The sequence below is a fragment of the Danio rerio genome, chromosome 21 (genome assembly GCF_052040795.2).
Source record: "Danio rerio strain M-AB ecotype USA chromosome 21, GRCz13ab, whole genome shotgun sequence".
Taxonomy (NCBI): Eukaryota; Metazoa; Chordata; class Actinopteri; order Cypriniformes; family Danionidae; genus Danio; species Danio rerio.
In genome coordinates, this window is record NC_141041.1 from 2,750,085 (window position 1) to 2,775,943 (window position 25,859).

General features: G+C 36.8%; 3 protein-coding genes and 2 long non-coding RNA genes across 22 annotated transcripts in view; 2 read left to right on the forward strand and 3 right to left on the reverse strand.

Annotated features, from left to right (window-relative positions):
• The window catches only part of LOC147838686 (uncharacterized), a 1,589,207-nt gene that overhangs the window by 660,090 nt on the left and 903,258 nt on the right, over positions 1-25,859 (forward strand). The gene's annotated exons all lie outside the window — the stretch shown is intronic.
• Positions 1-25,859, forward strand: part of LOC147838694 (uncharacterized) — a 200,245-nt gene that overhangs the window by 42,034 nt on the left and 132,352 nt on the right. The window lies entirely within an intron of this gene.
• zgc:163077 lies at positions 348-2,821 on the reverse strand. Of its 6 annotated transcripts, none has more exons than XR_015519655.2 (4): positions 2,715-2,821; positions 2,396-2,530; positions 1,280-2,230; positions 348-1,046 (listed from the first exon to the last, which is right to left on the reverse strand). XR_015519655.2 is itself a non-coding variant. In XM_087300148.2 (3 exons), exons 2-3 carry the CDS (start codon positions 2,451-2,453, stop codon positions 1,383-1,385), a joined length of 906 nt encoding a protein of 301 aa, XP_087156274.1. In that variant the 5' UTR covers positions 2,454-2,530; positions 2,715-2,821; the 3' UTR covers positions 348-1,382.
• zgc:171220 lies at positions 8,463-15,234 on the reverse strand. Of its 2 annotated transcripts, none has more exons than XM_087299071.1 (3): positions 15,118-15,234; positions 14,399-14,518; positions 8,463-10,059 (listed from the first exon to the last, which is right to left on the reverse strand). In XM_087299071.1, exons 2-3 carry the CDS (start codon positions 14,454-14,456, stop codon positions 8,564-8,566), a joined length of 1,554 nt encoding a protein of 517 aa, XP_087155197.1. In that variant the 5' UTR covers positions 14,457-14,518; positions 15,118-15,234; the 3' UTR covers positions 8,463-8,563.
• LOC108180795 (uncharacterized) lies at positions 15,346-25,654 on the reverse strand. Of its 12 annotated transcripts, none has more exons than XM_087300539.1 (5): positions 25,522-25,654; positions 23,990-24,049; positions 21,870-22,069; positions 19,750-19,869; positions 15,346-19,563 (listed from the first exon to the last, which is right to left on the reverse strand). In XM_087300539.1, the coding sequence occupies exons 4-5, from the start codon at positions 19,805-19,807 to the stop codon at positions 18,323-18,325; spliced, it is 1,299 nt and encodes a 432-aa protein (XP_087156665.1). In that variant the 5' UTR covers positions 19,808-19,869; positions 21,870-22,069; positions 23,990-24,049; positions 25,522-25,654; the 3' UTR covers positions 15,346-18,322. The 12 variants fall into 12 exon arrangements, 8 of the variants coding, with proteins under 8 accessions (XP_087156665.1, XP_087156664.1, XP_087156663.1 ...); XR_015519801.1 differs by lacking the exon at positions 23,990-24,049 and having other exon boundaries at positions 15,593-17,951; positions 18,158-19,563; XR_015519803.1 differs by lacking the exon at positions 21,870-22,069 and having other exon boundaries at positions 15,593-17,951; positions 18,158-19,563.

The window sequence follows — 25,859 nt, forward strand, 5'->3', positions numbered from 1 at the left end:
TGATTTCTCTGAGAATCTTGGTCCATGCTGGTTCCAGTAGGTCTTCTGCAGTATTGGTGATGATTGGGATGCAGATCAACAGACGATTCATCAGAGGAATCCACCTTCTGACACTTTCACAAATGATCAACTAGAAATGATCAAGTCATTATTTGTTGATCTTACAACTGGGACAAGATTTTGTCATGTTATATATATATATATATATATATATATATATATATATATATATATATATATATATATATATATATATATATATATATAATCATGACCTACTATCTTTGTTAGACCTGATAATGATGTTAAAACACTTTGATTACATCTGTTCAATAAATCATTCAAAATTAGCCATGCAATATGGTTTTCTTTTTATTTCTCATAGTGATGAAATATGCAGTCAGTGCACAACATTTCCCATGGCACGAATAAATGACATCATTATGAACAAGCCTCTGTAATGACCAAACTTACAAGTGGCCATTAATTTAGAAATGCTCGAAATTCTGCAGATTTTCCCCAGATTTCCTCAGATTTTTTGCCCATCATTAATTCTGTTTATTTACTTGAGTAAATGTGTGTGAATCTAAATTTATTTAGTTTTTAAATTAATTACAGTAATATTATTGACTAATATGAAAATGTTCATCTGATTTATGTACAATGCCGTTTGTAAAGCAATATTTTCTGTCTTTTAGTAGAGATATTATATGAGACACTTTGTTTAACAAATAAAATGAATATAATTAGAGTTGCAATTTAAACATTAAATAGAAGTTATAAGGGGATTACTTTTTATTTCACATATTAAGGTTTTAGTTATGATACTCCCAAAATAATTCCGCAGAAATCCGCAGATTTTTGCCAAAATTCTCAGCAGAAAAAGTAAAAAACATCTGCAGATTCCGTCTGGCCCTGGATTTAATCCAGCTTTTACAGTATATCTGAAAGACACACAGTTTACCTCCAATGATGGACCTGAATGTGAAAGATTTCAGTCACACTTTACAATAAGGTTCATTAGTTAATGTTAAGTAATGGATTTACTAACATGAACAAACAATAAACAATACATATACAGTATTTATTCATGCTTGTAAACATTAGTTAATGAAAATACAGTAGTTCATTGTTAGTTCATGTTAACTCATGATGCATTAACTAATGTTAACAAGCATGGACTTGGATATTAATAATGCATTAGTAAATGTTCAATTATGATTAATAAATGCTGTACATGTGTTGTTCATGATTAGTTCATGTTAGTAAATGCATTAACTTATGAACCTTATTGTAAAGTGTTACCAAGATTTCTTATTCAGGCAGCTTTAAGTCATGATTTCTGTCCATCGATTAGGAAATTCAGCAAAACTCTTCCCACATTAAGAGCGCTGGTGCTGCTTTTTTCCAGCGTGAATTTTCTGATGCTCCTTCAGGTTACCTGACTGGGTGAAACTCTTCCCACAGTGTGAACACGTATACGGTTTCTCTCCAGTGTGAATCCTCTGGTGTCTTTTTAAGTTACAAAAGCTTCCAAAGCTCTTCCAGCAGTCTGAACACGCATAGGGTTTCTCTTCAGTGTGAGTCCTCTCATGAGCTTTCAGGCCTCCCGGCTGACTGAAACTCCTCTCACAGTGTGAACACTGATACGGCTTTCCTCCAGTGTGAACAGTCTGATGATCTTTTAATATAGACATGGCTGAATAGCTTTTCCCACAGAAACACATGTAAGGCTTCACGTCAGCGTGAACAGGAAGGTGTCGCTTTAAGCATGCTGCTGTTATAAATGTCATATGGCACTGATCACAGCTGAATGGCTTTACTCCAGAGTGAGTGAGCTGGTGATGTTGTAGACTGTTTTTATGTTTGAAACTCTTCCCACACTCCGTGCATGTGAACGGTTTCACTCTGGAGTGAACTCTCATGTGTTTCGATATTGATGATAGATCGATGAAACTCTTTCCACACTGGGTGCAGGTATACGGCCTTTCTCCGGTGTGAATCCTCGTGTGTATTCGCAAACTTCCTTTCCGAGTAAAACCCTTTCCACACTGAGGGCACGTGTACAGGCCTGTTCCTGTGTGAAATCCTGTGTGTCTGTAAAGACTGTCTTTATGTTTGTAAGTCTTCCCACGCTCAGAGCTGAAAGATTCGTGGACTGCAGTCTTTTCAGCTCGCTTATGTCTGAAGGTTGGTTCCGTCTGTGAACTGACTGCATCTCCATCTTCATCTGCGGAAAGTGTAGGTTTATTAAGGTTTGCCTTTATTCAGTTTAAATGTACGACTTAAATACTCATTAGTAATTTGTTTTAAATGAACAAAAAGTAAACGTTGCGCCCATTTTTATCTTAATGTTTCTCATGACTCATTAAAGAGAAAAAAGTAAAACACAAACCTGTTTGTTCCTCTGTCTCTTCTTGCTTTATTCTGCAGGTTTCTTCCTCAATCTCCATCTTTACTATTGACCTTATTCTAAAATGCGGAAGTGCGCTTGTTTTCGCGATTGTCTTAGAACTTCCGTTTCAGTCGCCTATGGGAGAAATGACAAGGAATATTAAACGGCAAAAACGGTCAAACTACTTGCTCTACAAACAAATGTTTGCATGACTATACAGACCAAGTAGAATAATACAACAAGGAAATATCAGTTTACAACATCAATCAGCGAAACGAGCAGTTTTTGATGTCTAAAAATGAATGGAAGTGAATGAGACCGGAAGTCTAGTGCCAAAAACATTCAAATGGCAGCGCCCGCTCATCGGCGGAGAATAAGGTCAATAGTAAGTCAGTCGTTTCTCCTCAGTAATTCCTCCGGTTTGCTTGAAACGGGGATAATCCTCCGCATTTAAACTCTCATGAACGGATGTGGGCGGGGCTTCACGACACTTTCGTCATCGACGCATTTACGCTCCTCTGAATAATACAGATTTATTCCCACAATTTCTCACCACATAAATGCTTTTTATGGAACAACTCTGATATTAGAATTAGAAATAAATCTATTTTTCTATCTACATGGTTTAACCGAAATATAATTGGAATTCTCTCAATTTTTGATAAGTCCGGCAACTTTTTGTCTTATGAACAATTTATGTCTAATAATAATTTTCCATTACCTTTTAAAGAATTTAATGCTGTGCAAAAAGCAATTCCGTTAGGCCTAATTCAACTTATAAAATCTCATTTAATGTTTAATGAAAATGTTATTAAAGAACCAGAGCTGATTTTAAATGGAATTAGTCTATTTGACAACAAATGTAATAATAAATATATTCGACAAATTTTTCAAAATAAAAAATATAATGTTCCTAAAGGCAAATTTTACTGGGCATCCTTCCTTGACACAACAGACTGGAAAAAAGCCTGGCTATTACCTCATAAGTACTGCATTTCCAATAAAACAAAAGAGGTTCATTTCAAAATTCTTCATAAAATATACCCAGTAAACGGTACTTTGGCAAAGTATTTGGAGATTGACAGTTTAGGCACATTTTGTAAGAGTGAAGACGAAACGCTGATTCACATATTTTTTCAATGTGAAAGTACAAAAAACTTTTGGAAAAACTTATATCTCCATATAGGTAACCACATTGCTTCTTCCAGACCCTTTCATCTTCAGGATGTCGTTTGTTATTATGGAGGTGGGGCTGATATATCAGAGAATTACATTATTGACTTTTTTATTTTGTATGGAAAATATTTTATCCATAAACAAAAATTCTCCTGTTCGCAGCCTTCTTTTTCACATTTTTAATAGAAATTTATGTTTTTATTAAATCTCTTAGATTAGTTAATAATAAGAAAAGTGATAGATTTTTAGTTCTTTATGATAAATATTTTGGAAACAGCACGGTTACATAAGTCCTCCTTTCCTCTTGCTGTATTTGTGTTATGTATGTTTAATTTTATTTATTTATTTATTTTTTCTCCCTTTTGTTTCTTTTTTTATTTAATTTTTAAAGTTTATATTGTTTATCCTGATCTGTTATTGTCATTGTGTTCTTTTGTGTAAATTGTTGAATTTTGTATGTTTGTTATTGAGGTCAAAAAAAAAAAAAATAATAATACAGATTTATACTTTTTATTTATCATCCATTTTTAAACATGATTTAAATTTGTCTATAAAAGATATATTTCTGTATTTCTCGGATGATGGTCATGCTCTCGATCTTATTGTAAATTTTTTTGTGTTACACTGTAAATTTTTTATACACAAAAATAAGTTTCTAAAAACAATACCTGTTTTTAATACTTTCCTTGTTGAAATTTCGTATAATATTGAATCTCTTAAGCTTAATAATAATAAGAAAAATAATAAGTTTCTTAAAGCTTATGACAATCTTTTTTGTTAATGTTTGAGGCTGTGTATTTTTTTTTCTCTCTGTCTTCTTTCTTATTTTTTGTTATTGTATTTTTTCTTCAATGCAGTGATGTTATTATTCTTGTATTTAATAAAAAATAATAATACAGATTTGTTTAAATATTGAGAAAGAATGTTCATTTTGTAAAAACAGTGAGGAATCCTTATGTCACTTATTTCTTGATTGTCAGACTGTGCAATTATTTTGGAAAGACTGTTTTTCTGATTATTCTGCAAAAAATAATATGTTGATAACATTGAATGCAAACGAAATTATTTGTTATTTTGAAAATGGTGATAAACAAATTAACAATTTTGTTAATTTTATCATTTTAAATGGTAAATTCTTCATTCACAAATGACTTTCAAAATCTCATCCTTTATACAAGATATTTGTCAACGAAATTATTCTGTTAATGAAGTCTCTCAAAGCTGTAAAAATGTAAAAGCTCTGTCTATTGTAAGCTATTATGAATCTGTTTTTGGCGTCTTGTGAATGTCTTCCTTTTGTTTTTGTTTTTACATTTTAATTATCTTTGGAATTTTTGTTTGTTGCCTGTTTTTGATGTATTGGTAAATTAATAATGCATAAAAAAATACAGATTTATCTGTAATTTACTCACCCCTTCCTTTGTTTGTTAATCTTTGTTCCTTTGTTGTTAATCTTTTTTTCTTTCTGCAGCTAATGTAATTTGTATTTTTCTCCTTTGTATGTCTCTTATATCGATCTCCTGCTTGTGGTTGTATATTTGCATTCTTTAATAAAATAAATAAATAAATAAATAAAATAAATAAATAAAAATAATACAGATTTATGTATATTGCAGAAAGTACACCAATTAGATAAATTAAAATAATTAGAAACTTGGGAATTTGTAGGATATACGTTATGCAAGATCTTAAAATGTATCTCTCTTATCTTGTTGGCTACGCTGAATTTTTCAGGTAATAACCATGCTCTCTTCCATTAGATGCAGTCAGAAATATTGGTCCAGAAAAATTTACATTAGCTTATGATAATCGTTTTTTCTTAATGATTGAGGCTTTGTAAAAAAATAAAATAAATCTTTCTTCTTCTTTTTTTTTATTGTATTTTTCTTCAATGCAGTGATGTTTATTATTCTTGTATTCAATAAAAATAATAATAATACAGATTTATTAAGAAAATTTTATGCATCAGTTTTCTTTTCTTGTTCCCCCCAAAGAATATGCCATCGTTTTTGGTGAAATCCCTGATTGTGTTATACCTTGAGTCAAATCTGGCCCTAAAGGTTCTTTAGATTCTTTCATTTTTGACAACAAATATTTTTGTTGACCAAACTTTTCTCAGTTCTGTCAAACAAAGATATTCGCTTGGTTATTAATGGTTCTCAGATCTCTTTACCTACTGTGCTTGCATAGGTTTTTGAATGACCTACACTCTCAGAAATAAAGTACAGGAGCTGTCACTGGGGCACTACCTTTTTAAAAGATACATATTTGTACCCAAAGAGTCCAGTGGTATCATATTAGTACCTAAATGTACCTAAAAAGTAACTTTGAGGTACCATTATGGACCCTTCTGGTATAAATATGTACTTTTTAAAAAGGTACTGCCCCAGTGACAGCTCCTGTGCTTTTATTTTTGAGAGTGTAGATTGGGTACAGTTTTGGCTGTTGAAGTCTAATAAAGCTGTTGAAGTCTCATTCATAATTGCTACCGAATAAATACCAAGCTAGCTCAATTTATTAACATTATTTCCCCTAAATGCTTATTTTGTACTCAATATGATGAAACAGTAAATCTTTTATTTTGCGAGTGCACTTACTGTGAAGTGTTTTAGGTTGACTTTTCCAATCTCATAAAATCTTCTTATTTCCAAACTTCTGTATTTCCCCAAAATAATATTCTTTGGTTACTCGTTGAATGTAGACACTTCTCATTGTAAATCTATTTATTGCTTTGTTGTAAATCTAAATTTATTGCTTTTTCTGGCTAAACTTTACAGCCATACATGTAAATCTTCAAAGAAACACCCTTACTTTTTATTTTTAGAAAGGACTTTCTTTGATTCATATGTGAACAATTATATTGCATTTTGAATTTTATTTGTGTAACTATTTTTTTCTCTTTGTTCATATTGTATCTTTTTATATGCTCTTTTTTGCATAATAAAAAACTAAACAAAAAGAAATAATATGCATTTAGCGTAAACGGTCATTTAGTGAAACCAAATCAATCCAGTTCTTGAGTAATTTCAGACAAGACATGTCGCAAAGATCTTCCTCCTGATTGTTTTTAATTAATACGTGTAACAACTCTGAAACTCGGCAAGGCAGTGGCGCAGTAGGTAGGGCTGTCGCCTCACAGCAAGAAGGTCGCTGGATCAAACCTCGGCTCAGTTGATGTTTCTGTGTGGAGTTTGCATGTTCTCCCTGCCTTCGTGTGGGTTTCCTCCGGGTGCTCCGGTTTCCTCCGCAGTCCAAAGACATGCGGTACAGTTGAAATTATCCAAAGTGTGTCTGTGAATGTGTGTGTGGATGTTTCCCAGAGATGGGTTGTGGCTGGAAGGGCATCCGCTGTGTAAAAAAACTTGCTGGATAAGTTGGCGGTTCATTCCACTGTGGCGACCCCGGATTAATAAAGGGAGTAAGCCGACAAGAAAATGAAATGACTCTGAAACTCGTGTTTCAGTGAATTGAGCTCATTTAGCAGATACTTCACACACTTTACATTCACTCTCAGCCATCTAGTGCTGCATAAGTGCTCATTCAGAAACCAGCCATTCAATCTGATTGTTTTACTTTAATAGCTGCTAAAGAGTCTTGCATATTTATCATTAGACTGAAAAGGTGCAAGATGAACAGTATTAAATAACAGCAATCACTAATCAGCAAGGCTTAAATACTATTCAAAGTCATTTAGAAGATCGACAAAACCCATAAACTTAAAGCAAGTTCAAAACTTTAAAATACGAGTTCATAGCCTTAAAATATGAGTTAATAACCATAAAATATGAGTTAATAACCTTAAAATGTGAGTTAATAGCCTTATAATATGAGATAATAACCTTATAATATGAGATAATAACCTTATAATATGAGATATTAACCTTAAAATATGAGTTAATAGCCCTAAATATGAGTTAACAACCTTAAAATGAGTTCAAAGCCTTAAAATATGAGTTAATAAGCTTAGAATATGAGTTAATATCCTTTAAATATGAGTTCAAAGTCTTAAAATGTGAGTTAATATCCTTAAAATATGAGTTCATAGCCTTAAAATGTGAGTTAATAACCTTAAAATATGAGTTAATATCCTTTAAATATGAGTTCATAGCCTTAAATGTGAGTTAATAACCTAAAAATAAGAGTTCATAGCCTTAAAATATGAGTTAATAAGCTTAAAATATGAGTTAATATCCTTTAATTAGGAGTTCATAACCTTGAAATGCGAGTTAAAAATAATAACCTTATAATATGGCTTAATAACCTTAAAATATGCGTTAATAACTTTAAAATATGGGTTAATAACCTTAAAAAGAGTTAATAGCCTTAGATATGAGTTAATAACCTTAAATTATGGGTTAATAACCTTAAAATATGAGTTAATAACCTTTAAATATGAGTTAATAAGCTTACAATATGAGTTAATATCCTTAAAATATGAGTTTATAACCTTGAAATGTGAGTTAATAACCTTAAAATATGAGTTAATAACCTTAAAATGAGTTAATAGCCTTAGATATGAGTTAATAACCTTAAAATATGAGTTAATAACCTTAAATATTGGGTTAATACCCTAAAATATGAGTTAATAGCCTTAAATATGAGTTAGTAACCTTAAAATCACTCAACAGTGGCCTCTGGTGGGTTCACGTGAGAACAGCGCGGGCGCGAATGGCACTCGCGAGAGACATTTGAGATGCCTCCCGGGTCTCCAGAAACATCCACAGGACTACGTTTTCAGAATGAGCCTGGACTGCCTTTGAAATATGGTATAAATGGCAAAAATACAGACTTTCCTTTCTGTCTCCCATTCATTTTTTTTTACTTCCTGCCCTCCATCTGACTTTCGCACCTCACCAGAACCACGTGATTAAAAACAACCTGTAACATAGTGGGCAGTCCTTGATCATTTATTGTGATAAAAGTTCCAAAAAAAAAAAAAGTTTTAAAAAGTGTTAAAAACTCCCAGACCTTCAGCCGTCAGCCAGTATGAAACTATCCGCTGGACGAGCACTGTTGCAGCTCTTCTTTACGATGAACTCTCTCATGAAGTTTCAGGCTTCCTGAAAGAGCGTATCTGTTCCCACAGAGTGAACACTGATACGGTTTCTCTCCAGTGTGAATCCTCTGGTGCGTCTTTAATTCGGCTGATGTACGAAAGCTCTGGCCGCAGTCTGAGCACACCCGTCCTGCAGCATGAGCTTTCAGGTGCTTACTTAGGTTTGATGGACAAGCAAAGGTTTTATGGCACTGATCACAGCTGAACGGCTTCTCTCCAGAATGAGAGCGCTGATGCAGTTTTAGATTCTTTGTACATCTGAAACTCTTTCCACACTGAGCGCAAGAGTAGGGTTTCTCTCCGGTGTGGATCCGCTGGTGTTTTCTTAAGTAGTTCGATGTCCTGAAGCTCTTCCCGCAGTCTGAACACGAATGAGGTCTCTCTCCGGTGTGAACCAGCTGATGGCGCTTTAAACACTGCAGGATTGAAAAACTCCTACCACAAGTAGAGCAAACATGAGGCTTGAGTCCAGCGTGAACTTTAAGGTGTCGGTTTAAGTATGATGCACGGATAAATGATTTATCGCACTGATCACAGCTGAACGACTTCACTCCAGCGTGAGCGATCAGATGATTTTGAACAGATCTTTTATTCCTGAACGTCTTTCCGCAGTGAGTGCAGGAGAACGGATTCACCTCAACGTGAACACTCTGGTGCTTTTTTAAGTTCCTCTTCGTACTAAAGCTCTTCCCGCAGTGTGGACACACATGAGATCTCACTCCACTATGAATGAGCTCGTGCTCCTTTAACCTATTCATATATAAGAAACTCTTTCCACACAGAGAGCAAACGTGAGGCTTCACTTCAGCATGATTACGCTCGTGCGCATTTAACCTATTCAGATATAAGAAACTCTTTCCACACAGAGAGCAAACGTAAGGTCTCTCTCCAGAGTGAACTACCAGGTGTAATTTCAGCAGTGATCTGGAGAGAAATGTTTTATGGCACTGATCACAGCTCAACGGCTTCACGTCACAGTAAACGCGCTGATGCTGGCTTAAGTTGTGTTCAGTCTTGAAGCTCTTTCCACACACAGAGCAGCTGAAGGGTCTTTCTTTATCGTGAATCCTCACGTGGTTGTTTAACTTGTCTTCACTTTTGAAGATCTTCCCACACTCAGTGCAGGTAAATGATCGGTTTCTAGTGTGACTCTTCAGGTGTTTGTCCAGCTTGGCTTCGTTTATGAAACTCTTCCCACACGGACTGCATGTTAACAGTGTTTCTCCATTGTGCACCATCAGTGTGTGTCGTTTAAGCCATGATTCGATTCTGAAAACCTTTCCGCATTCAGAGCAGGTGAAAGATCCTTTGGCTCCAATTGTTCGGTCTCGTTTCTTTGCGTTCGGTTCGGTTTTTATTTGTGGGTTTTCACCTGAGAATCCTTCCGGATTATTAAACAGATGCTGTTTGTCTTCATTCACCTCTGTCTGGTCTAAAATCAAAGTATTCAATTATTATACTTTAAAGAAAGATAAAGCATTAGTTTAGGCCCCGTTTACACAAATGCGTTTCAGTTTTAAAATGCATATGTCTTGCTACGGTTACGCCATCCGTCCAAACTAAGCCAGAATGTTCCAGTGCCGAAAACAGAGCATTTTGGAAATGCTGAAGAGGCCGTTTTTATTCTAATGCTGCGTTTACACCAGACGCGGAACGCGCATCAAGCGCGAGTGATTTACATGTTAAGTCAATGTAAATGCGCGAATAGACATCCTGCAGCGCGAGTGGCGCGGCACAAATGACGTGAATTGCGCGATACACGCGAATTGAGCGTTTTGCACGTTTGACGCACGTTTCGCGCGAATTGCTTGAGTTCGAAAGTCTGAACTTCAGCGGACATTCGCGCCGCATTAACCAATCAGGAGCTTGCTCTTGTGGGGGTGTGATTGGGACGTACATCTGTTGTTGGAGTCCCGGGGGAAATCCTCAAGCCTACACTGATGCTCATAATGCTGCGTTTACACCAGACGAGGAACGCGCGTCAAGCGCGAGTGTTTTACATGTTAATCAATGTGCAGAGTTACTGAAGTTTGTCCAGTGCGCTTGCAGTTTTTTTAGTTACTTCTTTGGTTTGGTGCGTTAATCTGATCGTTACTATTATTCAAAAGAAGGTAATGATTCGCACTCAATTGCTTCATACTGTTTTTATTCTTACTTTTTCTTACATTTTACGGGTGATAACAGACAAACAGACGTTTCGGCACAAAGCCTTCCTCAGTGTGTGACTTTTAATGTCAACTGTTAGAATTTTTTGTATTGATGTACACCTGATTAGTGATGGTGGTTGATGCACTTTATCTCTGTGGAGTGAGGTCGGAATGGGAAGAATGTTTATTGTCATTGCTGTGAAGATTATAAGTTATTGTGTGATTAATTGATAATGAAATGAGAGTGACGGTTTAACTAATTGCACATTGTGATTGACTATGGGATAAAAGGGTGGAGTTGGAGAATGTGTCACACACTGAGGAAGGCTTTGTGCCGAAACGTCTGTTTGTCTGTTATCACCCGTAAAATGTAAGAAAAAGTAAGAATAAAAACAGTATGAAGCAATTGAGTGCGAATCAATACCTTTTTTTGAACATGTTAATCAATGTAAATGCGCGAATAGACATCCTGCAGCGCGAGTGGCGCGGCACAAATGACGTGAATTGCGCGATACACGCGAATTGAGCGTTTTGCACGTTTGACGCACGTTTCGCGCGAATTGCTTGAGTTCGAAAGTCTGAACTTCAGCGGACATTCGCGCCGCATTAACCAATCAGGAGCTTGCTCTTGTGGGGGTGTGATTGGGACGTACATCTGTTGTTGGAGTCCCGGGGGAAATCCTCATGCCTACACTGATGCTCATAATGCTGCGTTTACACCAGACGAGGAACGCGCGTCAAGCGCGAGTGTTTTACATGTTAATCAATGTGCAGAGTTACTGAAGTTTGTCCTGCGCGCTTGCGGTTTTTTTAGTGACTTCTTTGGTTTGGTGCGTTAATCTGATCGTTACTATTATTCAAAAGACGGTAATGATTCGCACTCAATTGCTTCATACTGTTTTTATTCTTACTTTTTCTTACATTTTACGGGTGATAACAGACAAACAGACGTTTCGGCACAAAGCCTTCCTCAGTGTGTGACTTTTAATGTCAACTGTTAGAATTTTTTGTATTGATGTACACCTGATTAGTGATGGTGGTTGATGCACTTTATCTCTGTGGAGTGAGGTCGGAATGGGAAGAATGTTTATTGTCATTGCTGTGAAGATTATAAGTTATTGTGTGATTAATTGATAATGAAATGAGAGTGACGGTTTAACTAATTGCACATTGTGATTGACTATGGAATAAAAGGGTGGAGTTGGAGAATGTGTCACACACTGAGGAAGGCTTTGTGCCGAAACGTCTGTTTGTCTGTTATCACCCGTAAAATGTAAGAAAAAGTAAGGATAAAAACAGTATGAAGCAATTGAGTGCGAATCATTACCTTCTTTTGAACATGTTAATCAATGCAAATGTGCCAATAGACATCCTGCGGCGCGATACACGCGAACGACAGTAGAACTGTTGAGGCATTGTGCAGCACATACGAGCGTCATGTTCACTGTATGCGTATTCACAACAAATGGAGCATATAACATCACTGCCTCCTTTCATTTTCATTGCAAATGCAAAACACAGCCTCTCTTTTGCTGAATATCAGTTTTAATAATCAATAACGGCCATTATAAAAATATAACGTACAATAAGTTTATACATTATAGGATATAAAGGCAAGCGATCAGTCAATATACATAATGTACGTGCTTACATTAATTATTAACTTATCTTTGTGCTCAGCCAAAACACGATACCTGAGAACAATTAATAGATTTAATAGAGCAAAGTCAGGGAATATGTCGTTAGATATAGACAACAAGATAAACTAAATATCACATTTAACAAATACAGTGAGATTAGATCCAGCGGGAGATGCTTGATGAGCACAGTTCTCATTTGGCTAGATAGGCTGCAGCGCATGCCAGTGTGTGTGTGTGTGGTCACATGATGTGCGTTTTCAGTGTTTTGATGTAGACTGAGAGCTGTTCAGAAACGCTGGGTGAAACGCGAGTGTGGACGCGGATCGTTTTCATTCTAAAACGCCGTTTTAAAAATAAAACGCACTAGTGTAAACAGGGCCTTAGTCTACAACCACAAATCAGAAAAAACTAGGACATTATGGAAAACGCAAATAAAAAAAGTAGTGATCACCAACTTTACTTTGACTTTGTATTTTATTACAGACTATATGAACACAAAATATTTGATTTTTTGTCCGGTTAACTTTATTTCATTTGTAAATATACATCCTTTCCTGTCATTCAGACCTGCGACCTTCAGTTTAGGGCTAGTAATCAGGTAAACTGGTGAAATAATGATGTGATGTGAAACAGGTGATGATGATTGTAATCATGATTTGGTACAAAAGCAGCATCCAAGAAAGGTCTAGTCCTTTAGGAGCTAAGATGAGCAGAGGATTGCCAGTTTGTCAACAAATATGTGAGAAAATTAAGAAGTTTAAACACAAAGTTTCTTAAAGAAAGGCATTTGCATATTTTACCTTTAACAGTGCAGAACATCATTAATAGATTTAAGTAATCTGGAGGAATTTCAGTGCATAAAGTACAAGGACGCAAGCCTAAGCTGAACAACAGTGATCTCCGGTCCATCAGGCAGTGCTGCATCAAGAATCCTCATTCATCTATACGCCAGATCAGCACATGGGCTCAGGACTATTGCGGCAAACCTTTGTCAAGTACCACAATACGTAGTTACATCTACAAATGCCAGTCAAAACTGTACTGTGCCAAAATGAAGCCCTATGTTAACAGTGTCCAAAAGCGCCGTCGACTTCTCTGGGCTCTGAGACATCTGGGATGAACCATCACATGGTGTAAACGTGTACTGTGGTCAGATGAACCAGTGTTTCAAGTATTTTTTGGGAGAAATAGACCCTGTGTGCTCCGAACCAAAGAAGAAATGGGCAGCGTCAGTGCCCTTGGCAAAGGTAATTTGCTCTTCTGTGATGCACCATTAATGTTGAAATGTACACAGAGATTTTGGAGCACATTATACTGTCTTGTTTTCTAGGGACGCCCATGCATATTTCAACAAGACAATGCAAAACCACATTCTGCACACATTACAAAGTCCTGCTGAGGAGGAAGAGGATACAGGTACTTGACTGGCCTGTCTGCAGTCCTGACCTCACTCCAATAAAGAATGTGTGACGCATTTTGAAGCGCAAAATGTGACAATGAATATTCTGTACTGTTGCCCACCTTAAGACTTGTTTGCTGGCAGAATGGGACAAACTGACACCTGAAACACTTCAGCACTTGGTGTTTTCAGTCCCTAAACAGCTTTCGATGATGTAAAAAGCAATGACAACATGACAAAGTGGTAAATGCGTCACTGTTCCAACTTTTTTTTTATTGTGTTGCAAGAACCAAAATTAGCATACATGTTTATTTTGAGAGAAAAAAAACAATATAAATCATGAGGAACACCTTAAATAATGTCTGTTGTGCTGCCTGAAAAGAAATACAAGTCAAAGTAAATTTAGAAATCACTCTTTATTTTTTTAGTTGTGTTTCCATACTGTCCAAACCTTTTCTTATTTGGGGTTGTACACAGAGTTTACTTACAAGTAAACGTCTCATTTCAGATTCAGCATTGTTACATGTCAGTTTTTATCTTCATGTTCTTCATCAGTCATTAAAGAGAAAGAAAAAAAAAACAAACCTATTAGTTCCTCCGTCTCTTCATCTTTTATTCTGCAGGGTTCCTCCTTAATCTCCATCTTTCCTATAGTATGTCAGTTGTTTCTCCTGCAGTAATTCCTCCTGTTTGCTTCTTGTTCAGCTGTGGGAAGATGGGAATAATCCTCAACATTTAAACTCTCATGATTATCTTTATCACACCTACAAATCACTCTCAGTCATTTCAGTAACCAAACTCAACTCAAATAAAAGTCACTTTCTGTCTGTCTTTAATTCTGGCAGTTGAGAGTGAAAAATAAACAAAATCATCATTGATTACATATAAAGCAACTATAATCATTTTGTTTGGGGTGCACAAAAGACAAGCAGCCCTCTCCTGCAATCAGACATCGGCTAAACATCTGAATATATGCAAATTAGACAAACAAATACGTTCATTTACGTCCTTTGTACAATGTAAACTAGATTTCTAACATATCTAGCTTTTAAAATAGGATTAGTTGGATAATTACTTTAAATTTGCTCAACATAATTATTATTACTCGTTGTCGAGCGAACAACCTTTATTTACACCTAATCAGACGAAGCAAAAGCAGGCTAAATAGTTACTCATTTCAGATTTGGATTAATTCTGTAACCACTTCGAGTCTCTGACTGGAATAAACGTGTTATAATTTACTCAAATTAACTGACTTTAAGTTTGTTGTAGATATTCTCAAATTATTAATAAAGTCAACGTACTTACACTGTCATAAAGCAATAAATAAAGCAGACGGCTGTTTCACTTGTTTATACTTTCGCCGCGCTCTTCTTCTTCTCTTCCTCGACTCGGATGTTCGTCACTGGGTTCTGGTGCTCGAGCACCACCAATGGTGGAACCCGATACATACAGTAAGCTAAAAAACGACCAAAGTAAACTCTATGTAATGTTGCATGGTCACGTAGAAACAGTTTCTTTGCACAACGATGTTTGATTTGAAATAATTTATTAATTACACTTTTGACAACTGAAATCAGATACCTCAGCTGATGCTTTCAAATTAGTGCATTTATAACAGTGAAATCCTTTTCATGCAACTGTATTGTTTTGTGTATTTTATCAAACAAAGTAATAATAAAGACCCACTTTACATGCATTTATTTAAACAGTCTTGTTTTAAGCAGTTACATAAAGTACTGAATGAGAAATGTGTGTGTTGCTTCATGAAAACATGTCTGACATCTAATCCACTTTATTTTATTTATGTTTTAAAGAACACAAAGAGCTTTATTTTCAACTTGTTCCTCCAGCAAAGTTTGACAAAATATGTACATATCATTATATATATTTAATATGTATATGTGATACAAACATAGAACATATAAATATCGACAACTCTAAATCAGAAAAGGTTTGGACAGTATGGAAACGCAAATAAAATAAGATAGTAGTGATCGATTAGAGTGTTCCTCATGATTTGTATCGTTTTTTTCTCTCAAAATAAACACGTATGCCAATTTTGATTCTTGCAACACATTTCGAAAGAGTCCTATCAGTAAAGCATTTACCACTTTACAATGTTGCAATTCTTTTTCACAACACTTTAAAGGCGTTTAGGGACTGACGACACGAAGTGCTGAAGTGTTTCACGTGTGATTTTGTCCCATTCTTCCTGCAAACAAGTCTTAATCTGGGCAACAGTACGAGGTCTTCATTGTCACATTTTGTGCTTCAAAATGTGCCACACATTCTCTATTGGAGACAGGTCGGGACTGCAGGCAGGCCAGTAAACTACCTGTATCCTCTTCCTCCGCAGCAGGACTTTGTAATGTGTGCAGAGTGTGGTTTTGCATTGTCTTGTTGGAATATGCATGGCCGTCCCCAGTGCTTAATTTGTAAATTGCAAAACCCTGGAACAGATCGGGGTAACGGACGAAAGTGAAGAGCGGTGCGAAGGAGTGTTGTGGACAAAATTTAATGGGGGGGGGGGGGGTGTGTGGAGGACGAAAGTGAAGAGAGTTAGGGAGTCGCAAAAGAAAGTGACGAGTGGGGTGGGCAGTCTGTAAAATGAGGTGCCGGATCCGGATTCGGCTTGTTCCGGAACAAATTAAGCCCTGGGAAATAAGGCAGCATATTGTGCTCCAAAATCTTTTTGTACTGTTCAGCATTAATAGTGCATCACAGAAGTGCAAGCTAACTTTGCCAAGGGCGCAGACTCAACCACATACCATGACAGAGCCTGGCTTTCAGACTTGTTACCAGTAACCGTCTGGATGATCCTTTTCTTTTTGGTGCAGAGCACACAACGTCCATTTCTCCCCTAAAAATCTAAAATACTGATTCATCTGACCACAGTATACGTTTACACTGTGTGATGGTCCATCCCACATGCCTCCGAGCCCAGAAAAGTCAATGTCGCTTCTGGACACAGTTAACATAGGGCTTCCTTTTGGCACAGTACAGTTTGCACTGGCATTTGAGGACGTAACTACGTATTGTGGTACTTGACAAAGGTAACCACCATGTGGTGATATCAGACATCCCATATTGAGATTAGTCATTCCCGGCGAGACTGAGATTATTTGCAGGAGGTTGCGGGAGTTAAGCCTGGTTTATACTTCTGCGTCAAGTGACCGGCGCAACTCACGGCGCAGGCAATGCGCGCAGCTGTGCATTTATACTTCTGCGCGCTGTCTCCGTTGGTCTGCATTAACACTTCCGAAACGCTAGTGGGCAGTGAGGTGTAAATGTTCCTCTGTGTCGAGTTTTTTCGCTTCTGTTTTGCTATTCTGAACACTTCCTGGATGTACAAGTGACTCAAACTCGCTCATTTTGAGGCAGGAACCGGCGGACTTGCAACAACTTTAACCATGAGGTAAACACAAAACAAAACTTTCCATCCGGAGCTCCTTCACGGGACTCCACACTTGTAAGCAATCGCTCGCGCTATTCGCGCAGCTCTCGGTCCCGCCCAAACTCATCGGCGTTAGCAAGCCGACCAATCACAGAGCTTGCGCTACGCGTTGTTGCAACGTGTAGTTACAATTTTTAAGAGGTGCACGTCAGTGACGGCGACGGCCACGGCGAAGGGCTATGCGTCAGCGCCGTAGCCTACGCCGGTGTTTGACGCAGAAGTATAAATCAGCCTTTATGCTACGTAAAATATCTGAAGATGGGGAGTGTTGATGACGTACGTGAAGACGAGGGGGGTTGGTGGTGTCTGACAGGGTGCGCGCGATTTGTCTGTAGAGCGAGGAGGGGTGAGTAGGGTGCGCAACGTATTTGAGGACCAAGAGGGAGACGCGTGATTTCCGGGAGATTATCACTTATTTGTGGGCATTCGAGAGTCTCTGTGCGTTTGCGGGGGACTCCCGCAACATCTGAGGCAATACCCCCTCAGAAAGAATTTGTGCCTGCCCAGTTTTCAAAAAGGATTGTGCACTTAAAACAGAAAATTCTTTCTGTCATTAATTACTAACACTCCCATCATTTCTACCTTCAGAGCACACATTTAGATATTGTATAATATGAAATAGCAATAAAATTTTGAAAACTGTGAGATTAAAGTTAGGCCTGTAGTCCAGAGATCTGGGGCCTCATGTACGAAGACTTGCGTGGAAGGCATGAAGTTAGCGTGGACCTGCGCACATTCCCACGTTCATTTCATCATTAGTAAATCCAAACGTGAGCGTGAAACAAAGTTTTTGTGCATACGCAGCATTGATACATGAGGCCCCAGGTCTACGTGCCCCCCTATGGGATTAACATGCCCCCTCAGTTATGACATCCTGGCGCCGGGGCTAATGTGAACACTTGTACAGTTTCTCTAAAGTGTGAATTCTCTGGTGTTTCCTTAAGTAGCTTGATGCACCAAAACTGAGGTTTCACTCCGGTATGAAGAATCTGATGGGCTTATAAAGGTCGCAGTTGTGCTTCTATCACAAAAAGAGCTTCATTAAGGCAGAATCATGTTTGAGGCTTCACAGAAGCATGCATTTTAAGGTGGTTTCTCAAGTTTGTTGAACAAACAAATGTTTTATGGCACTGATCACAGCTGAACGGCTTCACTCCAGTATGAGAGACCAGATGCACTTTTAGATTGTTTTTATATCTGAAACTCTTTCCACACTGAGCGCATGCGAACGGTTTCTCTCCGGTGTGAATCCGCTGGTGCTTTTTTAAGTAGTTCGATCTGAGAAAGCTGTCCCCGCACTCAGAGCACACGTAAGGTCTCTCTCCGGTGTGAATCATCTGATGAAGCTTTAAAGCTTGCAGCGCCAGAAAACTCTTTCCACAAAAGGAGCAAACATGAGGCTTGAGTCCGGAGTGAACTTTCAAGTGTTTTCTAAGGTACGATGCAGACAGAAATGTTTTATCGCACTGATCACAGCTGAACGGCTTCACTCCGGCGTGAGCGGTCAGATGATCTTTCAGAGATCTTTTCTCCTTGAAAGTCTTCCCACACTGAGTGCAGGAGAACGGATTCACATCAGTGTGGACGATCTGGTGCTTTTTTAGGTAGTTTGATGAACTAAAGCTCTTCCCGCAGTCTGAACACACATGAGGTTTGACTCCAGAATGAATAAGCTCGTGCTCCTTTAACATATTCAGATATAAGAAACTCTTTCCACACAGAGAGCAAACGTGAGGCTTCACTTCAGAGTGAAATTTAAGGTGTGATTTTAACCGTGATCTGGAGAGAAATGTTTTATGGCACTGATCACAGCTCAACGGCTTCACGTCACAGTAAACACGCTGATGCTGGCTTAAGTTGTGTTCAGTCTTGAAGCTCTTTCCACACACAGAGCAGCTGAAGGGTCTTTCTTTATTGTGAATCCTCACGTGGTTGTTTAACTTGTCTTCACTTTTGAGCATCTTCCCACACTCAGTGCAGGTAAATGATCGGTTTCTAGTGTGACTCTTCAAGTGTGACTCCAGTTTGGCTTCGTCTACAAAACCTTTTCCACACTGAGTGCATGTTAGTAGTTTTTCTCCAGTGTGAACCATCATCGTGTGCTTTTTAAGCCATAGTTCACTTTTTAAACTCTTCCCACATTCGCAGCAGATGAAAGATCCTATGACTCTAATTCTTCGATCTTGCTCGATCTGTATGTATTTCTGTTCCGTTTTCATTTGTGAATGTTCACTTGTGAATCGTTGAGGATTATTAAACAGGTGCTGTTTGTCTTCATTCCCCTCCGCCTGGTCTAAAATCAAAGTATTAAATTATTAAACTTTCAAAAAACAAAACTAGATATAAGATAACCATTCCTTTAGTACACATTGAGTTTACTAATAAGTAAATGTCTTATTTCAGATTAGCCATTGTTATATGTCAGCTTTGTGTATTATTGTTCCTAATCAGTCATTAATTGAAGTAAATAAACACAAACCTATTTGTTCCTCTGTCTCTTCCTCCTTTATTCTGCAGGGTTCTTCCTCAATCTCCATCTTTACTACAGTATGTCAGTTCTTTCTCCTGCTGTAATTCCTCCTGTTTGCTGCTTCCTCAGCTGTGGGAAGATGAGAATATTCCTCAGCATTTAAACTCGCAGGAATGGCTTCATCACACTTATAAATCATTGCTGAAGTTGAGTTGAAGTCAGAATTATTAGCCACCTTTCTTCTTTTTAATATTTCCCAAATGATGTTTAACTGAGCAAGGAAATTTTCACAGTATGTCTGATAATATTTTTTCTTCTGGGGAAAGTCTTATTTGTTTTATTTCAGCTAGAATAAAAGCAGTTTTACATTTTTGAGACCCATTTTAAGGTCGAAATTATTAGCCCCTTTAAGCTTTTTTTTTTTTTGATAGTCTATAAAACAAATCATTGTTATTCAATAACTTTCCCAATTACCCTAACCTGTCTAGTTAACCTAGTTAAGCCTTTAAATGCCACTTTAAGCTGTATAAAAGTGTATTGAAGGATATCTAGTCAAATATTATTTACTGTCATCATGGCAAAGAGAAAATAAATCAGTTATTAGAGATGAGTTATTAAAACTATTATGTTAAGAAATGTGTTGAAAAAAATCTGCTCTCCATTATATTATATTACATGCCAGTGTCAGTGATCTTGTGACAAGTGCCAGTATAAGCACGTTATTAATCTTATAAGTCTCTTTGCTTTAATTAAAAATGATTAGGCAAATGACACCTATTATCTTACATGCATATATGTTATGAATTTACACATGCATTTTATTATAACTTTTTAAAGCGTATTATTTAAAATACCTTAAAATGAAAATATATAAGTTAAATAACAAAATAAATGAATGAATTAACAAACAGAGAAGTCCATATTGTAGCCAACGAAGAAACTGCCACGATGCAATAATATACGGTACAACAGATAGGTGTAACCCCTCCCATACATAAGCATGCCACAATAAATTTGACTGACATGTACTGTCAAATGACTATATTACGCACGGAAGTATGACTACGAATACGTAAAATAAATGCTTTTAAATTAAAACATCGTGGAGTAGTCCAGCATATAAACTAACTTGCGACACATAAATCAGGTTAAAAGTAGCGTAGTTATTAAATATTGAAAGCTTCGCCGGGAGTCGATGTCACTGCAGTGACATGCAGCGCGACACTCGGAGTGACACAGGTCACCACACATGCCACTAGCGAGTAACACATGACACTAAACATGCCACTGGCGAGTGACACATGACAGTGGAAACCGGACGTGCCACTACACTTAGTCACTACACTTAGCCATAGATATATACACTAGATATCGCATAGGGACCCTGAGCATGCGTCAATAGCGCCGCCACATTGGTACAGTGCTCCCAGGACAAGTGTCATTCAACCGCACTAGTCAAGACAGTGTTATTACGTGAAGATGCGGGACTTTATCGCTGTCTACGGGTGTAGTAAAGAGCAAACAAAGAAAACAAAGCACAAAGGCAGAACATTTCATAGGTAATGTTAAGTTTTTTTCTGTTTTTGTATGTTCTGAACTTTTGTGCTAATCAGGTCACGCTATTGATGATAACAGTCACTTACTGCATTCACCATACGGCAAAGCAGCTCCAACTCACACTAAACACTCGGCTTATGCTAGTTTTGTTGAATAAAATCAGCAAACAATGCAAAAGAAATATGACAACGAGATGCTGCGCTGCCAGAAACTTGTATTATTGTCGGCTAACGTTAGTGAAAGAGTCGTTCGGGGGATTCATTCACAAACGAATCGCTCCCTCCGTCAGTATGAGAAGTGAAAGCAGGAGAGGAGCTGTGTTTCAGCACATGATTAGATCAAATTTAACAGGGAGGGTGAATAGTACATTTCTGTACACACAAACACAAGCTTTTTGCCAGGAATGCCCGTGCGGTCACTGATTCATAAATGTAGAAAAGTTATATAAAATTATAATTTTCGTAATTACAAAAGAAAAATTACATACTAACATCCAGGAAAACTCCCGATCATAGATATATGTGTATATGTGTATATCTCTGGCTTTGCATGCCCACAGTCCTCCACTGTACCTTGGTCCCGCATTCATTTCAAAGGAGCGCTACCCTGTAGCAAGATGGCGGCGCTTTAGATGCATTCCGTCCAATAGACAACAATAGGCCAGGCGACATCTAGTGTATATATCTATGGGCATGTGCCAGTGGCATCTGTACGTCAGAAGTCGTGTCACTCCATGTTAAAACTGCCTCTCCAGGATTTCTCGTGACCATACCTTGAGAAGTACATGTTAGATGTTACAATACAATAACTTAATTTCTGATGCTGTGCTCAAAAAAATAAAAATACTATATATATATATATATATATATATATATATATATATATATATATATATATATATATATATATATATATATATATACATACACTATAACCGTTGTTCCAAAATTTTCCTTTTACTATAAATTACTATAGTATTTTAAATGTGTAACATCTGGTTCTATTGTTTTTTTTTGTTTTAAGCTGTTATATACTATATATGTTTCTGTTTAGTACAGCATATAAAGTAAGTAACTGAACTATTCTACCTCATATGTTTCATTGACAGTATTAATCAGTAAGATGATTGACTTGGATTTAAGTTGCTTTGATTTAAAAATGAAAATTGTAAACATTGCTAAGATGTAGCTAAACCACTTTTGCCATGTAGCTTTTAGCTTAGCTTGCTACATTTCCCAGGGGGTAGCTTTTAGTATATTTAAGCTACATTTAGAGTAACTAATAACTTAGCTCACTACATTTTTCAGTTAGCTTGCCCAACACTGCTATTAGTTTTGTATTCAGTGAGCATATATGTAATGTATTGAGCTCCTAGGCCATTTAGTGACTTATAGACAAGTAATGATACTTTAAAATCTGTTCTGAATGTGACTGGGAGCCAGTGAGACCTGAGGACAGGGGGCTGTTCCAGAAAGCAGGTTATGTGACATACCCGGGTAAGTTTGAGAGTATGTAGGTGGATAACCTCAACTTTGGTTCCAAAATCGGAGGTAACTTCTGGGTATGTTAAGTAGCCATAGCAACTTACTCTCTGAAGATAACCTGCTCCAGAGCAGGTTATGTTCAGAGAGTAAGTTGCTATGTTTTAGAGTTTGTCTGTTTTAGAGAGTTTACTGAGCATTGCATGCTCTTTTGATGGGAATATTTATGGATATGGACACACAAATACAAGTTTTTTCGTTGTGAGAGGGTTATAAGTGCATAGTTTTTTTCATAACCAAATTCATAATGTCAATGTATTTAACAAACCTTTTTGAAATCAAATGTGACAAACCCCGGGTCTGCGCTTACCATAAAAAACATTCAGTGCAGCTCTTTGTATTCACGTCAGGGCATTTTAGGCAACTGTACATGTGGCAGTATGACCACCTGTACAGTATGCCTGGCACTGAACTGTTTTTTACACTTTCGTACAGTTCCTTGGTCATAAATCTCTGCGTATCATTACACAGAAGATTCAGAGCACGGCAATAGAGTAGTGGACAGTGCTTCGATAAAGAACAACGGAGCGCACAACGGAGTGAGTTCGAATCTCACATAAAGATTGTGTGTTTTTTCTCTCCTTTTGCACCCTCACATTTCTGTATAATATTATAAGTGGCAGCTTTGTCTTTTGTAGGAAAATATATCTATAATTTAAGATGTAGGACGTCGTTCTTATATATATATACATTCACGCACACACACCTACATTTTTTAATATAATTTTTTTTCAGGGTTTCTAAATGCTATTGTGTGCATTAATTGCAGCCGATTTTAAAGCTCCATCAGTCACTAAAGGACACTGATAATATAAAATTTGTCCAAAGTATAAGTGTGCAGGTACAACTTAATTTTCTATCCTTAATCTTTTGATGTTTCAACTATTAAACTCATTACTGCTTCCACTTAGCAGCTCATCACACACCCCACCTCATCACTATGTTGAGGCTAAATGGCTGATTTTCAGGAAATAATAATTCAAGTGAATAATACAAATATAGTAAAAAAAAAAAAAACTATAAAGCAAATGTTGCTTAACACAATGTTTATTTTTATTATATTTGTATTATACAATAGAATCATAGGCACTACATTGTTACTTGCTGGAGGACAAAAGATACCCTTTTCTGCCTTAAACGATGACACGTACCTGCAGCCTGACCCAGAGGAAATCTCAGTGACCCAAGCAGACAAAACAGATGGAAGAGTGCTAAAAAAATATATATAATTAGTCAAAAAACTATGTTTACTCAAATAGTTTGGTCTGTTCATTTCTTCATTTCCTGAAATAAAATGAATGATTTTGTACACTGCTTTACACACGCACCTTTAAACGTGTAACATATTTTTCATATACATTTCTCACCTTAAGTTGATGCTCATGTGACTTTATATTTGAAGATGGACCCTATACAGCTACTTTAGAATTTAAATATGTAGATAAAAGATTTTGTGATCCAAGAGTAATATTCAAATATGGAAAAGTGCAGAAAATTCTTACACTGCTTGTTAGTTGAGGCAGAAGGAACTTCGTCTGCATGCAAAATAAAAAGAACCTAAAGCTATCTGACAACAATCACTTACAACAGTGACAGAGTGTGTGGTTTAAGTCAAAAACTCAACCACTGAAAAGCCTTTATTATAGGACACAGCAGTTAGACAGGCCTCTTTCTATTAGCTGCATGTCAGAAAGCATATTCTAGAGTGTTAAATAAAGAGCTCCAGTAATTAAATATTACCTTTTATAATAATGTTTCTGTGTTTAATGACTTTGGACAGAGTTCTAGCTCCAGAAAGATTACAATTTCTATAAGCCTTATTTGTCAATACACATATTGTGGCCTTAAGAAATTAATGGAAGGAAAATTAAATGCATGAATGGTTACACAACATACTCAAAAAGGATGTTAAAGAGTAGTTTAATTTATCATTACAATAAAATGGAGGGTGGCATGTGTAATTTAATGAACTAATACATTTTCTTATTATTTATTTTTTATTTTCTTATCTATTTCTTATTCTATATTTCTTTCCTTCGTTGAAGCAGATGTGTAACCTCTGTGTTTAAAACCTCCAGCTTCGACTCTGTAAAGTGCGTTGCCCTTTTTTTCTTACCGTGACTTTCTATGGTGACTCGTGAATTCGGCGATCTACTGAAAATGCCTTCAGGTGTGTGCCGTGCACGCGCATTAACCCGCGGTTATCTTCAGGAGGTTGATTTAACTAACTCTTGTCACCTGTTTTGGAACCAACATACTCGCGGTAAGCAGGTTTTGGGTAAATCAACCGAGAGTTTAGGTTTTAGCAGATGGTAAGTTAACCCAGCTTTCTGGAATACCCCCCAGGTGTGATGTGCTTCAGGTCAGAATCCTGGCTGAAGCGTTCTGGATGAGATGCAACTGTCTGACTGTCTTTTTAATAGTTTATCCAAATTACGCTATGCTAAGTATCGTTTGTTATTTACATTAAACAACTGTATTAAACATTTCTATATATGCGCAAAATGTATATAATTCTGATTAAACAATAGCCTAATTTACGTTATTCATCTCGGATCTGAAATCTGAGGCGCATGAATTCATTAAACACTCCGACTGGATTAAGTGTTTCTGACGCACTAAAATAAGCTGGGCTTTTTAGATATAGATTCATCCTGATGGATATTAAAGTAAATGTACTTACAGGATTATAGTGTGATAAATAGAGCTGATTTAGAGCATCACAAGCGGCTGTTACGCTTCTGTTTACACTCTTACCGCACTCTTCTTCTTCTTCTTCTCGTCGACTCGAATGTCCGTCATTGTTTTCGGTGCTCGAGCACCACCACTGGCGGATCCCAATATATTTTTTAATTTTCCTGAAACTGTGTAATACAACTTTCTTTTACACAATATTCACATAAGATACACAACATAAAGAGCACAACCAAAGAAATTATATAAAAAATTAGCAGAAATAATGCAATAAAAATATCTGGAGATATACATTTCTTTGGAGAAAGTCTTATTTGTTTTATTTCG

Excerpts from the sequence above, each read along its gene's own strand:
- zgc:171220 (XM_087299071.1), bottom strand. The coding sequence starts at position 14,456 with ATGGAGATTAAGGAGGAACCCTGCAGAATAAAAGATGAAGAGACGGAG. Across the intron at positions 10,060-14,398 it reads AGAGACGGAGGAACTAATAG|ACCAGACAGAGGTGAATGAA; the intron begins GTTTGTTTTTTT and ends CTTTGATTTTAG.
- zgc:163077 (XM_087300148.2), bottom strand. The coding sequence starts at position 2,453 with ATGGAGATTGAGGAAGAAACCTGCAGAATAAAGCAAGAAGAGACAGAG. Across the intron at positions 2,231-2,395 it reads AGAGACAGAGGAACAAACAG|ATGAAGATGGAGATGCAGTC; the intron begins GTTTGTGTTTTA and ends CACTTTCCGCAG.
- LOC108180795 (XM_087300540.1), bottom strand. The coding sequence starts at position 19,807 with ATGGAGATTGAGGAAGAACCCTGCAGAATAAAGGAGGAAGAGACAGAG. Across the intron at positions 19,564-19,749 it reads AGAGACAGAGGAACAAATAG|ACCAGGCGGAGGGGAATGAA; the intron begins GTTTGTGTTTAT and ends CTTTGATTTTAG.